The following is a 17,708-nucleotide window of genomic DNA, read 5'->3' as shown; positions in this document are numbered from 1 at the left end:
CTCTCCGATGTGGGGCCTGTACCTTGGTCCAGTTGCCTAGCCTCCACAAGGAGCAGGGGCGGAGGTAGCAACGCCGGGCTGGCACAGGCCTTTCAGCCAGGCCACAGTCAGTATCCAGCCCCGTACTGCAGGTCACCAGCCTCCAGATGGCCCCCAGACCACAGCTGGTAGAGCACTGCAGCAGGAAACAGTCACATGTATTTTAGTCATTTACAAATGTAAAACAATGGACAAGGGGAGAAGTCCATGTTCCTGAGCAGAGCGATGGTCAATTTGATCGAACTCTTAATAAAACAAAGGGGTGGAGCCGTGTGGCCTCTGAAACATTGAAAGGGCTGCTCTGAAACATTTCCAAAATCTGAAAAGGCCATTTGGGTTGAGTACATAGGAACCCAAGGCCAGGGTTGCAATACGTAAGCCTAATAAGCAAGTGGGGACAATAATAGAGGGACACTGCTGGGCCTTGTTCCTCCCACACGCTACATTTACACCCGGCAGTATGTATGGAATTCATGAAGAATGGTGCCACTCACTGCGCTCCAGTCGCCGGCTCTCCAGAAGGCAGCTGTGACCACTGGGCTGGGCAATGGGGTTAGCTCAGGGGCCGACAAGGGTGTGGTGGGGGAACGGGCTGGCAGAGTGGTTGGCCCGGGAGACAGAGTCGAGGGCATGGATCGCTTGACATCTCGGGGTGTGGTCGGGGTGGCACCCATTGGAGGTTGGTGTGTGAGGGAAGAAACGGTGCCCCTGGACCTCAGCATAGGGGGGACGAGGATCTCGTTGTAGTCAATCTCCAACCACCGGTTTCGGGGGGGAGCCGGGGGCCTAACTGACGCCCCTTCGGATTGACGTCCTCCAGTAGTGCTGGACTGTGTAGGGAAGTCCGTCCCTTGCTCGTCCGTCGCCGGTTCTGTCTCTGTTGGAATGGACGGAGGTCGAGACCGAGGGACGACTTCCGGGTGAGTAGGAGGTATGGATTCACTTCCGGTTGTGGCCGAATTATGTTTGATGTTCCCCTTGTTTTCTGAGATTGTACGGCCAAAGGCTGTATGCGGGGAAGGTGAAAGGCGTGGCTCCTGAGTGACAGGCTTTGAGGCTTCCGTCAAGTCACGGCCGGTGACCAGCAAATCGGCCTTGCTATCGGAGGTGGATTCATTTTCTAAATCCTGCTGATCGAAGTCCGGTTCACCTGGGAAGTATCCATTGTAATCCTCAGTGGAGTCCGAGGCGGGTGGTTCGAAAGGCAGCGACAGGGTTGTAGTCGGTGTCTGAGCCTCATCCGGTTGGGCCAGTGTCATGGTGAAAATTCTGTCCTGGTATATTTTATAGTCTAAAACAGTGCCTAGCGAAGGTGATTCCAAGGGAGGAACCAGGCTCTCCATTTCTGCTTGGGAGCCAGTTGTTGTTGTCTGCTGGTCGAAACTGTAATCCAAATCGGACAGTAATTCTTTCTCTTCCTCTACAGTTGTTTTGGGCACTGTGCCATTTTCATAGGTGTTACTGACAGGGGAAACAGTAATGTAATCAATACTCACATCAATGTTTTTGTCATAGCCTTCTTCATCATCAGATTGGCCATAAAAGTCTGTGATATTATTACTATTTTTTTCATTCAGGAGTCCATCTGTGCTCTCTGAGGCCCCTATGCTTGTGAAAACCAGGCTGGATGCCGTAGTGAGGTTTTGAGGCCAATCAGTCTTACTGTTGGTTTCAGTCTGTCTTTGTGAATACCTAGGTGGTGATTGTGGTGGCGATCGTGTGGTAGAAACGGGCAGAAAATAGTCTTCAGATAAGAAAGGCTCCTCCTCCCAACCGTTTATTTCCTTTACTTTCTCCGTCGGTAACTTGCTATCAACCTCCAAATTGCCCTCTGCGTTGTCCCGGCTTGGCTCCTGAGGGCCCTTATTTTCCGTCCTGCGAGGAGTCGTTTGAGAAGCTGTAGAACTGGGTGAGACTGTTGTAGGAAGGTAGGTTGTAGGGTCTCTGTAAACATTTTCTTCAGCACTAGAGTCGATCTTAGGCTTTTGTTGAGGAACTAAACCAGGGGCATCCCCCAAGTCTTTACCATTGCTCCCCAAGTCAAAGTCATACGAAATGTCTTCGTGGAATTTGATGAAGTTGTAGTCGTAGTAAAAATCGTCCACAGGTACATTGTTTTTGGCTGACTTGTCAGGGGTCTTTTCAATGTCATTTCGTTGGGGGATAATGTTATTCCCATTGTTGGCCTTGGGCTGACCTCTAGTTGTACTGTGTTTTGGCACAGGATTGGCTTCTGGTATGGAGTTTATGCTGGATGATCCACTGCCAGACCAGTCATTGTTACCGATATCGATGATCTGTGGACAATCCTTGAGATAGCAAGCAATGAGGACACTGGGCTTCTTTCGAGGGTCACAGTCCACCCCTGTGTTTCTAGAACAGACGACCTCTCGGCTACGCACGCCACCACCACATGTCAGCGAGCACTATGGGAAAAGTAATGGGAAAAAAACAAACAAGCACGGACTGGTGACCTTTTTAACATAATAGTATATACAGTAGATTACACAGAAAAATACAGGTTTAAAGATGCAAGATGTACAAGTGTTGTATTGTATTTAGATGTGTCATCAAAATTGCTGTGAAATACCTTTAGAAGACCACTATAGTTGTTAATAGCTATTTGAAGTTGGTTGACCACAAGGAAGTCCAGGACTACTAATCAGATTCATTTGGGTTTCACACATATTTCATAGCATGGATCAGTATACTTAATATTCAAGGACATTAGGATATGTAAATAGATGACAAAAACAGCTTATTATTTTTTAAATACATGATATTTTACATGCATATTCCACTCAACTATTGTGGAAACCAGGTACAACTATGTTGAAACTCGGACTCCCCGTACAGGGTGTACTTTTTACACCGAACAAGACGAGACCTGATATTCCTTTCTTCCCCAGACTTTACCAGCTGTGTGTGTGTGTGTGTTGAATCCCCCAGAGGGCCTCCTTACCTCTGACCAGTTCCCTGCGGACCAGTCCGCGGGACAGGGGATGTGCGTGTTACAGGCTGTTACTGAGTCAGGCCTGGGCATGTGGTGACATTCTGAGGGCTGCAGGGCTCTTTTCTCCTCCAGACCCACGGCCTGGATGCACAGCACCGTCCGCTTGGCCAGGCCCTGTTCGCCGCAGGTGGCCGAGCATTTCTGCCACTCGCCCACCCACCAGCTGAATGGAGGGGTGACCGAGAAAGACAGAACGGAAGCGTACCGGTTGATAGTTTAATGGAACCCTCTGGTGGCGCTGTTAAATGTGGGTGGAGACATGTGAGACACCTGATGGCTAGTGGATGTGTTCACTAGAAAAATGTGCTCCATGTTCTTCACTGTGTGTGTGTATGTACGTTTAGGGTTGGTGCATGTTTGGGTGGGTGTGTTCATGCTAATGTGTTAATGAATACATGCATACTTTCTGTGCATGTGTGTTTAAACCAGTGTGTTTGTATGTTGTTTTACGCCATTGTGTGTGTGTGTGTATGTGTGTGTGTGTGTGTCTCCGTGCATGTGCGAGTTTATGCAGTGGATACGAGGCGAGGCGCGCAGTGGATGCTTTCCCAGAACATGTTGTCCTGAGGGTAAACTCACATGGCCGGGCAGAGCTCCTCGTTGCAGTTGGCTCGTTTATCGTCAGGACGGGTCGTGGGGTCACAGTATCGATCCTCCACTATACCAGAGGTCCTCTCCACACAGTGAACTATCTGACGCTGGACACCTGGAACGACAGAGGGAAACAGCTGTTAGACATGTCACAGCAACAGACACACAGAGATACAAACAAGGATTTTATCCCACAATGCACTCAGCATTTGGAAAGTAGTTTTTTTGGCTCTGTATTCCAGACACTTGACGTAAAAAGATACCATGACAATGGGTGAAAGCATTGCATTTCGGATTTGACTTGGCAAGTTAAGAACTCCAAATCTAAAAACCTCCTTGGCCGTGTATTTGGGGTGATTGTCCAGCTGAATGATGAAGCATTGTCCCATGAGTTTAAAGGCATTTAGTTAAATCTGTGCAAAAGAGATGTTTCTGTACACCCTGCTGTTGCCTTGAACAGATAAATCATCAATGAAGACAAGTGAGAGGGTTTCATTGGCATCTGTATTATGATAGAAAGCCTGACTTGACACATCCTTGCTTTGTTAGACATCATTAACAGACTCCAAGCGCAAATGCAAAGCCTAAAATGAAGATTAAACATTGACAGCTCTCTTGTTGATGCTTTAACGATGTTACACACAAACAAGCACAGCTAATAGTAAAGAACTGTGAAGCAGACAAATACCTTTGATACCCTAAAATAGGGGGACAATGTGCAAATGGTTGTTAAATGGTGTTAATCCTTCATGGATGAAAACTATTTAAATTAAAATGTACTGCAGACTCACCCAAGAAACCAAACATATCAGTGGACATGCATCAAGCAAAAGACATCAGGAAAAAACATGTTCAAACATTCGTACAGTTCAAGATCGTTGATGAATATTAACTAGATAAAAAGTTCAAACCACAGTAAAGACACCAGTAAGTTTAGATTATTGATGTAAAGTAAAAATAAATAAAATAAATCTGCTTCATTACATCCCTAAAGATAATACTGTATATAAGTTTTAAATAATGTTCTCCACCTCTGTATAAGACAAATTACTGACTAAAAGCTTTGCCGATTCCTATAATACATGCTTGTCTGTCAGCTGTTTTGGACTGTAGCCACTAACACCTCCACACCCAGTATCTAATGGAGCCTAGACTGAATGTCTTCTATCGCTGTGCAGGCATTGTGGGTTGTCAAGTTACCACCACAGTTACATTCTGGAATGATTAAAAGATTGATTCATGTTAGGCTAACAGAATGTAGTTCATCATAGCACTTTCTACCCTTAAAAGGGGCAATCTCTATTTGCTACATAGATGTGGTACTTTTGATTTCCACCCTCTTAAGATACTGGACCTGCCCATTCAGTATTTAGAAGACGACATTACCTTTAATTGCCTATTCATTGTATGATTGACAATACATAAAGTACATAAAGTTATGGTTGGTTTGCTGAAATGGAACATTGTGTTACGCATGGCTCCCAAATCCTAGAGGGAACAGCCGACACATCTCAACTAATACCCAGAATAAGCCTAAAATCCAGGGAGCTGGTGAGGTGAGAGTTGGGATTGTTAGACAGCCCAGGACCGGTCAAAATGGAACCCCCTAGAGGCAGCAACCCAGATTAATCTGTTCCTCTCATCTCTCTCCCCTTCATTACCCTCTCCCGCAGGGCTTTAACCCCTTCTGAGCAGGGGCCAACCTCTCACCTCCCTGTCTTTCCTGTTTCATCTGCTATCTGACTTACACCTTTATGGCAGTCCCCAGGAGAAGGAGGGGGAGGCCCAGCTTGCCTGCTGGTGAAAAGATACCGTTCTGTCTATTGAACGAGTGGAAAGGGATGGATAAAGAGGGGAGGAGGTAAATGCCGTTGAGGTGGGAGTTAAATCAGATACGGGAGAGGGATGGTGGAAAGTATCAGTGGGCTCTCTGAGATGCTATCTGAGATGTAGTCTAGAGGGAACGCTCAGTAGGAATTTCAGATGTGGCCAATAAGGCGTGGGTCTTTCACGTAATATATTCCACAGAGTAAGGATTACATGTTTTTCTTGTGTATGTGTATATGTACAGTATATAGTTAATCTGTTAAATTCCTTTAGGGTATGAATATACAAGGATAGAATCCCAAGCATTCTGGGGGAAGTCATAATAATGGGAATCTGGGTTTGATGACATACAGTGGATATAAAACCCCTGTGAAAATGCCAGGTTTTTGTGAAAATCCTACTAGAACAGCTGAACTTTATTTGTGATTAATCAGAGTCACTTTAAATGATGGCAGGTGTGTAATGACTTCTAATATGAGTTTGAATGTGATTGGTTAAATCTGAACACAGCAACATCCCCAGTTATAAGAGGGTGTGCACACTTACGCAACCAGGTTATTATTATTTTTCCCCCTCAAAGATTTCAGTTTGTTTTTTAATTGAATTGTTCACATTATAGGTCATATTAAAGGTGGAAAAAGTTCTGACATGATTTATCTTTGTTTCATTCTTTTACATCATAATAACCACTGTGTTGAAAACAGACATGATTCTGCAGTGGATATCACTGCATGGACTCAGGTACACTTCTGAAAATCATTGTCTGTAAACACAGTTTGTCGCTGCATCCACAAATGTAAGCTGAAACTCCACCATGCAAAGAAGAAACCATATATAAACAAGATCCAGAAACACTACCACATTCTCTGGGCCTAAGATGGAATGAGGCAAAGTGAATATCTGTCCTGTGGTCTGACAAATCAAAATCTGAAATTATTTTCGGGAAACATGGGCACCAGGTCCTCCGGGCTAAAAAGGAAAGGGACCATCCAGCTTGTTATCAGCACACAGATCAAAAGCCAACATCCGGACTGGCATGGAGGTGCATTAGTGCACATGGCATGTGTGACTTGCACATCTCTGAAGGCACCATTAATGCTGAATGATACAGGTTTTGGAGCGAATGCTGCCATCCAGACAATGTCTTTTTCAGAGAATACCTTGCTTTTTTCAGCAAGACAACACCAAACCACATTCTGCACATACTACAAGAGCATGGCTCTGTAGTAAAAGAGTCTGGGTACAAAACTGGCCTGCCTGCAGTCCGGATTTGTCACCCATTGAAAACATTTGGTGCATTACAAAATGAAAACTATGACAGAGACCCCAAACTGTCGAGCAGCTGAAATCAAAGATCAAGCAAGAATGGGAATACATTTCACTTTCAAAACATCAAAAGGTAATTTGTAAAATAATTTAATTATTAATGTCTGGAAAAAAAAAATGTCAAACAGGAAATTGATAGTTCAGAAGGGGAGGTCCTCAGATGGGCAGGAGTATTATTTATATATGATCATGCATTAAAAACCTAGAGAGGGAAAAATCTACGAATACGGTGAAGAAACAGACTTCAGTCCAACTACTATGGCAGATATTTTTCACTGGCAAGATCCACAATGCTTTCAATGAAATCAAAGATAGCAATTCAATCATCATTGTTCCAACAAAATTTCCATGTAGATAAATCTTTTGTTGTAGGTAGTGTTTACGAAGATACAGTAGATCATTTCCTTTTTATTGTTATGATTGGCAAAATACATGGAACTTCTGAATATTATTCAGAGGACATTTCATTTACATGCTCACTGCAACTAGTTTTAGAAATGAGTAAACAAAATGATGTTTTTTTTCCATTTGAGCTCTATTGTTATCCTCTTTGGAGATTAAGATGGTATCATGCCAGGTTTTAACATAACAGTGACACAAGCACTCTGAGGAATCCAGCTGCTGAGACAAGCAGGATCTGTTATATTAAAATGATTAAAAGTTAAAAATCACAAACTGTCCTCTTATATCTCCGGATTCTGAAATCAATACCTGCAACCTAACACACAGTGAATAGCAACAATGGCGTCAACATCGAATAGGACATGCTGCTCCTCTATCATTTAAAAGTTAGGAATCAGTGAGAAGACCTGGCTTAAAATATTTCAGTGGTCAGTGGTGTGGGGTGTTCCAGTGGTCTCGGGAGCATATATATACACACAGTATCTCACAAAAGTGAGTACACCCCAAACATTTTTGCAAATATTTCATTTTATCTTTTCATGTGACAACACTTCATGTGTACTCACTTTTGTTGCCAGCGGTTTAGTCATGAATGGCTGCAAGTTGTGTTATTTTGAGGGGACAGCAAATGTACACTGTTATACAAGCTTTACATTGTAGCAGTGTCATTTCTTCAGTGTTGTCACATGGAAAGATTTAATCAAATATTTACAAAAATGTGAGGGGTGTACTCACTTTTGTGAGATATTGTATATACACATAGCTCTGGAAAAAACTCAGAGAACACTGCAAAATTATCAGTTTCTCTGGTTTTACTATTCATAGGTATGTGTTTGAGTAAAATTATCATTTTTGTTTTAATCTATAAATTACTGACAACATTACTCCCAGATTCCAATAGAAATATTGTCATTTAGAGTATTTATTTGTAGAAAACCACAACTGGTTCAAATAATCAAAAAAAGATGCATTGCTTTCAGACCTCAAATAGTGCAAAGAAAATTTATATTCATTATTCAACAACAAAATACTAATGTTTTAACTTAGGAAGAGTTCAGAAATCAGTATTTGGTGGAAAAACCCAGATTTTTTATCACAGCTTTCATGAGTCTTGTCTGTCACATTGTGGTTGGGTGATTTTATGCCTCTCCTGGCACAAAAATGTAAGTAGCTCGGCTTTGTTTGATGGCTTGTGACCATCCATCTTCCTCTTGATCAAATTCCAGAGGTTTTCAATGGGGTTCAAGTTTGGAGATTGGGCTGGCCATGACAGGGTCTTGATCTGGTGGTCCTCCATTCACACCTTGATTGACCTGACTGTGTGGCATGGAGCATTGTCCTGCTGGAAAAAACAATTCTCAGAGTTGGGGAACATTGTCAGAGCAGAATGAAGCAGGTTTTCTTCCAGAATAACCTTGTACTTGGCTTGATTCATGCGTTCACAAAGAATAATGTGCCTGATTCCAGCCTTGCTGAAGCATCCCCAGATCATCACTGATCCTCCACCAAATTTCACAGTGTGTGCGAGACGCTGTGGCTTGTAGGCCTCTCCAGTTCTCTGTCTAACCATTAGACGACCAGGTGTTGGGCAAAGCAGAACATTTTACTAGTCAGAGAAGATGACCTTACTCCATTCCTCTACGGTCCAATCCTTATGGGCTTTTGCAAACCTCAGCCTGGCTCTTCTTTGCTTCTCATTGATGATGGGCTTTTTTCTAGCTTTGCACGACTTCAGCCCTGCCCCTAAGAGCTTGTCTTCACTGTGCACTTCACCCCAGCAGCTGTTTGCCATTCTTTATGTAGGTCACTTGATGTCATCCTTTGGTTGTTGAGCGACATTCGAATGGTCGTCTCGGTCAGTGGACAGTCGTTTTCAACCTCTGCCATTCTGTGGCTTTGTTGTCCCCCATGTCTGTTGCTTGATCTTGTTCTTATGAACCTACGTCTTTGAAATTTTCAGGTGGAAACAACCTGACGTTCACTGTATCCCTCTGCCAGTAAAGCCAGAGGTGAACCCTTCTTTTCCTCACTCAGAGCTTTTCTTTTAAACTCTTTTGTCTTGTCACTTGCACTGTTTTTGCCATCCCGCTGGTCCTATTGCAAGAGGACAGTGATGACCACAGGTTTTTGTACTTGTCCTCATTCAATTAGATTTGGTTCAGGTAATCTGTGTTGGAATTTAACAGACACTGGAATGGAAGGGCTGCCATTCATGTAGAGATACTGATTTAAGAAAAATTAGGAGTGGTCTCTTAATTTTTTCCAGAGCTGTATATGTATATATATATATACACTGCTGTTCTATGACCTACTGGCTCTTAGCAATAAACTCTATTAAACTGTCCTGTTTAATAAAGCCTTAAATGCCATGAAATATATATATATATATAAAAAAAAAATAATAATTTTTAAAAACTGAAACAATATGTAATAATTAGTTTTAAATATCGTGCATTCGGTATTTGTGGATTCTTCGTTTTTAAATACAATTTTAAAAGAAAACCCCAATGAAAATACAGTGTTTCTAGCAGGCTCTTTGGCTGTGGCAGTGGATGAACCTTTTTTGTTGTAACCAGAAACTTCTAACAGGAACCATTAACTGTCCTCCCTGGAAAACAATATCAACCCTTTCACATTTGAAGCAAAGTCATATAAAAACCCTTCTGGGAGTATGGCACTGGTATTCTTAGGGTTGTAGGAATGATTACAGGGCATGATATGAGCATACAGCCTGACAATACTTGACAATCGATTTTTTTTCACAAGAATGTACTAGAACATTGGAATATATTTGGAAATAAAGTCTTTCTAAATACAGTGACTCAAATAGAAAGACGGGAGCTAAAGGATGCAGGGGTCATTTGCCATGGTGTTGAAGCGGTGTCATGAGAAGAAGGGGGGTTGGTGTTCCTGGAGCGCTAGTCAATCACTCCATCCCACTCACACTGTATGGTATCCATTTGAGTGACAATACACACGAGTAGAGAAAGTGCTAGGAGCTCAGCACACAATGGTAATGGTGGGAATAGCTTATCACACATCAGTTGTCATTTCTGTGAGCTTTCACAGTTCTCACACGTGTCATGGTTTTTTGGTCTGCTGTCACCTTTTTTCCTCTAAAGCAATTGTCAGGGCAATAAAAAAAAACGTGCTCAAATATATAATATTAGAGAGTGAAATACAGATGCAATGCTCAAACCGTAGAGAAGCAAAAATGCTAAAAAAATTACATAAAATATGTACAGGAGCAAATGCAAGGTCCATAAAGCGCCACGGAAACCATATACATTTTTACAGAACTACTTATAAATACAATTTGGTAGACTAAATAAATAATATTACATCCTTATGAGGGGCCATATAAGACATTATTCATTCTGGTACTCTCACATACATACATTCTCCTTTCACATACATATATTTTCACTCTCACATACATATATTTTCCTTTCACATACATATATTTTCACTCTCACATACATACATTCTCCTTTCACATACATATATTTTCACTCTCACACATACATACATTCTCCTTTCGCTATTAGTCTCTCTGTGTCTACTCAACAAGGACAGCAACATGGAAAGAATACACAGTGAATCTGTCAGCTGCACAGATAATTAAATGAAATATTTATCAGCTAGGAAACACTGCATATAGATAACTACAGTTAGGTCCGGAAATAATTTGACACTGACACAAGTTTAGTTATTTTGGCTGTTTACCAAAATATATTCAAGTTACAGTTAAATGATGAATAAGTGCAGTCGTTTAGGAATTACAGCTCTTTGATATGTAGCACCCTCTTTTTCAAGGGACCAAAAGTAAATGGACAATTTACTCAACAGCTGTTTCATGGACAGCATGAAACAGCTGTTCATTATTTCTTTATTAATTAAGCAGGTAAAAGATCTGGAGTTGATTCCAGGTGTGGCATTCCCATTTGGAAGCTGTTGCTGTGAACCCACAACGAAGGAGCTCTCAATGCAAGTGAAACAGGCCATCCTTAGGCTGCAAAAATAAATCCATCAGAGAGATAGCAGGAACATTAGGAGTGGCCAAATCAACAGTTTGGTACATTCTGAGAAAAACAAGAAACCAGGCAGGCCTAGTACAGCCGGCCAGCAATAGAAAGTGTTGCCACCTCGAGATTCGAACCTGGGATATCCACATGAAAGACTGCATCGTTAACCACTACACCAGGGAGCAGTACATTTGCTGGTGGTCAGTATAGCCTTGTCTATACTGAAACCCGGCATCTGTATATCTTGAACAAATCCTCTTTTGCTACTGGCCGTTTTAATAGTTAATTGGCCATTTGTGAATGACATTGATACAGTTAAACTGACTAACGTTTCTTACTAAGTTTACCTCCACCACAAATAGCGTCTATGTATACCGTTTGCCACTGGTCGTTTTAACAGCGTACTAGCCAGTAATAAGCTTTACCAGTATCTACTAACTTACTGGAATAGTCATAAGAATTGAGCAATTGCTTGTCTGCCAAAGCTATTTAAATTTCATGGCATAAGAACTTATTTCTTTCTTTCATGGCAAAACAACATACTTTTTTCTTTAATTCGTGAATGACATTCATACAGTAACTTTCAATAAAGGCGACGATAACTAACTTTTTCATCAAGTGAAAAGACAAGAAAATCGTGGAATCTACCAGAAATAATTATTAAATGTCATTGCTCTCAAAAGATTCATACTTTAATTTCTACGCCACAGCATTACACATTTCAGCAGTCACCAGACTCCATTGAGGATTGTGTTAAATTGACTGATGTTTCTTATTATGTTTAGACCATAGCGTCTATTATCTGTATTGCTTTTGCCACTGGCCGTTTTAACAGCTTATTAGCCAGTAATAGGCTTACTAGTATCTACTAACTTCTTAGGAATAATCATAAGATTTGAGCAATTGCTAGCGAGACTGAAGATGAACTTTTCCAGGCCGGAAACAGTTGCAATATAACTGTAAACTGTTTAATTACAGGCTTACTACAATGAAGATACTAACGGTTTTAGTATATACAGAATAATTCATAAAGCATACATTGCTTCGCCCGTGAGGAGATACAAACTTGGGAACTATAGTTCACAAGTCTGCTTCTCTAACCACTACGCTATTTAACAAGGGGTAGTTAGTCAGTCAGTCAGTCACTCAGACATTCGCTCTTCTTCGCCGGCATCCGCTTATGCGGTCCGGCAAAAATTATGCACTGGTGAGCTCTGCAACACAAAAAGGCCTGGATGTCCACGGAAGACAACAGTGGTGGATGATCATAGGATTCTTTCTATGGTAAAGAAAAACCCCTTCACCACATCCAGCCAAGTGAAAATCACTACAGGGATATATTTTCTGCTCAGATTCAGCCAAATTCAGTGTTGATTGGACGGCGCTTCACTTTACAGATGGACAATGACCAAAAACATACTGCGAAAGCAACCCAGGAGTTTTTAAGGCAAAGGAGTGGAATATTCTACAATGGCCAAGTCAATCACCTGATCTCAACCCGATCAAGCATGCATTTCACTTGCTGAAGACAAAACTTAAGACAGAAAGACCCATGAACAAACAACAACTGGAGACAGCTGCAGTAAAGGCAAAGCACCACAAAGGAGGAAACCCAGTGTTTGTAGATGTCCATGCAGTCAGTGCCTGCAAAGGAGTCTCTACAAAGTAATAAACGTTGTATTTATGATTGTGTTAATTTGTCCAATTACATTTGAACCCCTAAAATAAGGAGACTGTGTATGAAAATGACATTTCATAATATAATTTTGTTCAACCCCTAGAATTAAACCTCAGTCTGCCCTTCAATTGTTTCATTTCAAATCCATTGTGGTGGCGTACAGAGACAAAATTATGATAATTGTCCAAATATTACCGGACCTAACTATACCCCAAAGAAACAAACAATGACATGAAAAATGTTTACATCTTACTTTTCTGGAGAATATATAAAAGTATAAAACTATTTCTAGTTTCACAGGAAGCCATCAAGGGAGTCATCTTCATGGCGACAAGCTCCTCTGTCTTTAAAACACTCTCTTAAACAGTTATGCAATGCTCTCATTATTGCCACATCTTTTTCATCCTGACTAGGCCAAATGTGACCTCTATCCAAATTTAGAAATGCTAAGAATACACAAGAGATTGGACTGTTATCAGGAAACTACCTATCAGGAATATCAATGACCTATTAGCACAATACAAGCATACAAGAATGCAGTCAGATAAACCCCATGACCTCTGGTGCAGATAAGGATAGTGACCACCCTCATTAGGCACATAGTGACTCTGAATATTTCTCAAAGGACACCCAGCCAGCCTTGGGCTTTCAAGTCACCCTAAACTGTAAGTGAACAGTAGAGCTCCATTGAAATCCAGTAATATGCCAATTTTGACCACTTTAAAGCCCCAGACTGAATAGCAGAGACTTGAGAAAGCTAAACGAGGATACAAAATAAGTATCTTTATTATGGACAAAGTTCATCCAGTCGACGTACATAAAAACCAAAGACATGGCTCCATATGGTGACTATGCTAACAATTTGCCTAACCTTTACAGTAACCGTAACCTAGTGTATCTCAAAGTAGGGTTGTGATTCCATGTGGATTTACCTGGTTGTAAATTGGGTCGTGAGAGAATTTTTTTGGCTTTTGTTCATGAGTAACATCCATTAGCTGCTAAACACAGTTGTAATAAAAAGGCTTTCTGTTTTCTTCCTACAACAATGGCTAAAAACAGTTTTTGCTGAAAAAATGGGGTATTCATGGAAAAGAAATCAGACTCTCAGAACTACTACTTCCACACATAAATTAATTAATTGGTACACTCATTTGCATTTGACCTAGTTTTGTATTTGTTTTATCTGAAATAAAGAAATCAAATACAATTGGTAGAATTTTCAACGCTGAAATAAAAATACATGCATTTTTAATCATTTAGCTGTATAATTATTTTAAAATACTAAGAAAAAGGCTTAAAATACAATCCTTAAATTTTATCAAATGTAAAATAAAGCTCCCAGTTGGAAAACGTTTGGGAGCCCCTGATAACCTTTACAGCATATAACTCAAGGACACTATAGGTTAATGACCACTGTGTTTGATACTGTATTTAAAATAGATATTCTGAAAGTTACACCCAATTCCGCTGCAGAAATTGCCTATAATAACAATATGGATCCATACAACATTAGCAAGAACAAGCAATAATGAACGAAACTGATTTTCCTTCAGAGAAGACTAAGACAAGGAATACTTGGAGTATCGACAAATGTACCATATAAACCAGAGGTGTCAAACTGGTTCCATGGAGTGCTGAGTGTCTGAAGGTTTACGCTCACCTTGTCCTTGACTAGTTAATTAGGTCAATAATTAGTTAAGCTCTTCCTTCACCTGGTTATATTTGGTCTCACTTGGGCACCAATTGAAAGGAAATCCAAAAACCAGCATACACCTCTGTTGAACCAGTTTGACACCTCTCATATAAACATTTGGTGCAGTTTGAAGTGTATCTGAGAAACACCATGCAATCATCTAAACCAGTCCACAACAGGTCTCGGGACCCAGACAGCTTGTTTTCATTATAAATATTTAGACCCGGGACACCATGTGAATTCAACTGTCTGGTAGAATAGAAAACAAGCAGTAGACATGGTCCCCACGATCAGAGTTCAGAGACCCTGATCTAAACACTGGGGAGCATTAGTAGTTTATTAGTATTTTTAATTGATCTGTGTTTCACATGCCCGACAGCTGTGAAGTCTTTTGTGACTTCATTACCCTGACTAAAATATGCTGTTCTGTGTAAGAGCAGAGTTCAAACGAACCTCCTCAGCCCTTTGTGGGATCTATCACTGCAGAAGTGAACAACATTAGTATTCTCTGTGATCAACACTTATCAGGCAATATGATGTTCGGTTGAATACCAAGCAGAGTAGGCATGGCTAAAACAATATGCAACAGCAAAATGACCAGTCTGTTACTGCATTTACCTCACCTGGGTGATCAAGACTATGCTGTGGTCTAATTTTACCATTTTCAATTCAGTTCTGTTTGACCTCCTTCGTTTCCTGTTTCATTAATTCTGTGGATTACTCCTTTGTTTTGAAAAGAATACCTTCCAGTATGCTTTGAGAAATTCAGACATGTTTTTCGTGTTTTTATTTCAGCTGTCTCGGTTATGTTTTGGTTTTGTTAGTGCCTGAACTTAATACCAGTGAGAGTATACATATACTGTATGTAAAATAAGACATAATTCTAAGAGTCTCCACACCTACTCAACATGTAGTTGCGGCTAATTGAAAAGTAAAGAGTAAACAGTGCATCTGTGTTTGCATTGCTAGATAGGAAAATACAGCAATATTTCCAGATTATTCATTGAATTATTCATCACAGAGGAAACACTGCATTATGGATAATGACCCCAAACAACAAATTGAACAAAACTGGAGGAATTGCTTGTCAGCAGGATACAATAAACGGCAAAACAGATTATGGTTCCAGGAAAAACTGCCAGGGATTCAATTTTTTTGCGGTCTTAAAAATGCTCTTTTAAACAGTTATGTAACACTCTTGTTATTTCCTCATCGCTCCCATTATGGTGAGTCCAAATGTGATCAGTATCCTTATGCAGAGAGAAACTGTGATGAAGCCTTAACAGATGGTACGGTTGACACTGTCAGTCAGGAACATCCAGGGAGGATCATATCTTTTATATAGCAGTAACAGGCCTTCACCCAGGTCCTTTATATGTTGAATAGAAACCTAGTTTGTGCCCACCCAAAACTTTATGAAGGAAATCCACCCAACAAGCTGCGAAGCGAGAAGCAGAGGCTGGCTGCGCTTAACAACAGCTGTTACAAATCCCCAGAATGTTCTTAGTTTTAAAACTATTACAAACCATAGCCCATCAAGGTACAGTCACACAACCTGCAACTACATGGAAGAATGCAGTCCTAAAGAGGGCCAACATATAAGTCTGTCCAAATATCCATGCAAAACCATGAGATTACGAGGCATATCACCAATATATTTGTATAACGCAAGCACACAGGATTGTGGACCGATTAGCCTCTTGACCTGTAGCTGTGGTGCAGATAAATGTCTAATGGAGACCTCCCTCACCTAGAACACAGAGACTGTGAATATCTCTCAAAGAGCACCCAGCCAGCCGTGGTTACAGCCTGGATATCAGACAAATAACTTGACCTTAATTGAATGTTATCCATTAGGTGGTCTGCCACAGACTATAAAAGATCACAAAATCTAAAGGTTTTATCCAGCCTTCCGTCACCCACTTTAGTGTAGCAGCGTAAAAACAGAGGAGGCATTTTCTGTTAACCGCAAATAGAAGGCCATTAATATGCCACTTTTGGAAGCTTCAAATTCAAGACTTACACGCAGAGCCTTGACAGAACTGTGGATACAAAGCAGGTCTCTTTGTGAGGAGGAATTTTAATCACTGGATGTGCATAAAGACATGGAATTGAATAGATGGAATAAATTCAGATGGTGTCTTGCTTACTATATGCTTAACCTTTATGCTTAACCTTAGCTACACATAACAAGCTTGTTTCACCAATTGTCTATTAGCCCAGAACAATGTCTCTCTTTTGCTTCCCCCGAGTGCCCATTCTTTCGGCTAAAACCATTAGGAATCTGAAGCAAACTTTTACCCCTCATTCTAAATAACTACTGTCTTGTGTCAAAGTCACAGTGAGTTATCATATGTAACCTTTGACAAGGTCAGTTAGCCAATAACAGATCTGTCTTTAATGAAATGGCTAATTGACATTCTCATTTTGTAAATGCCAAATTTCTGACATACGAAGGCTTCTTCTGACAACTTAAAGAATCCTCAAATGCATCAAATATATTTCCATTCAGTTGGGTTGGATGTAATTACATACCTCAAATGTAATTACAGAATTATTACACAGCAAAAGCCTCTTGGAAAAAAGAGGCTGCTATTCTAGATTAGGCTAACTTGTTCAAAGTGTTTCAGTCTTTGAAGAACTTGAGAAAGCATAATTACATTTTTGTGAGGTGGGTTTTAACGTCAATTTAAAAAATCTGTCCTGATTTGACTGTAAAACGTGCAAAACCAGAACAGACAATTCTTACACTTCACACTACAGTAAGCAAACCCTATAAAACAGGATTGTTTATTCATCCAAACCATTTGAAATCGATTATCCTTAGGTTGCTTTCTTATTCGGCAGAAGATCGTAAGTGTCCCAAAGGAAATATGCAGAGTCATACGTGAGCACTTCAGAGGAAAAGATCAAAGACGGTGTAAAAAAGGTAGAAATTATATAAATTGCAGGCTGAACAAACTTTGTAGTCTTTGCACTGAAGTATTGGGGGAACTGTATTGCCATAATCATCACCATCCCCCCCTATGTTACTTTTCAAGCCATAGAAGTCTGCTAATATTATTTAGTCTATATTATTAAATGTTTTATAATGCATTTGAAATGTTAGAAAGT

At 40.6% G+C, this 17,708-nt stretch overlaps 1 protein-coding gene across 1 annotated transcript in view; it reads right to left on the bottom strand.

The window, feature by feature from the left end:
- The window catches only part of LOC105014014 (A disintegrin and metalloproteinase with thrombospondin motifs 7), a 118,815-nt gene that overhangs the window by 31,303 nt on the left and 69,804 nt on the right, over window positions 1–17,708 (bottom strand). The window contains exons 17-20 of the mRNA XM_010875959.3: window positions 3,632–3,758; window positions 3,002–3,215; window positions 534–2,465; window positions 23–175 (exon numbers count right to left, since the gene is read on the bottom strand). Of these exons, the coding sequence (XP_010874261.2) occupies window positions 23–175; window positions 534–2,465; window positions 3,002–3,215; window positions 3,632–3,758 (2,426 nt within the window). The remainder of the gene's footprint in view (window positions 1–22; window positions 176–533; window positions 2,466–3,001; window positions 3,216–3,631; window positions 3,759–17,708) is intronic.

Source organism: Esox lucius, chromosome 2 (genome assembly GCF_011004845.1).
Source record: "Esox lucius isolate fEsoLuc1 chromosome 2, fEsoLuc1.pri, whole genome shotgun sequence".
NCBI lineage: Eukaryota > Metazoa > Chordata > Actinopteri > Esociformes > Esocidae > Esox > Esox lucius.
The sequence above is the reverse complement of the archived record's forward strand: the minus strand, read 5'-3'. Positions and strand labels throughout refer to the sequence as shown.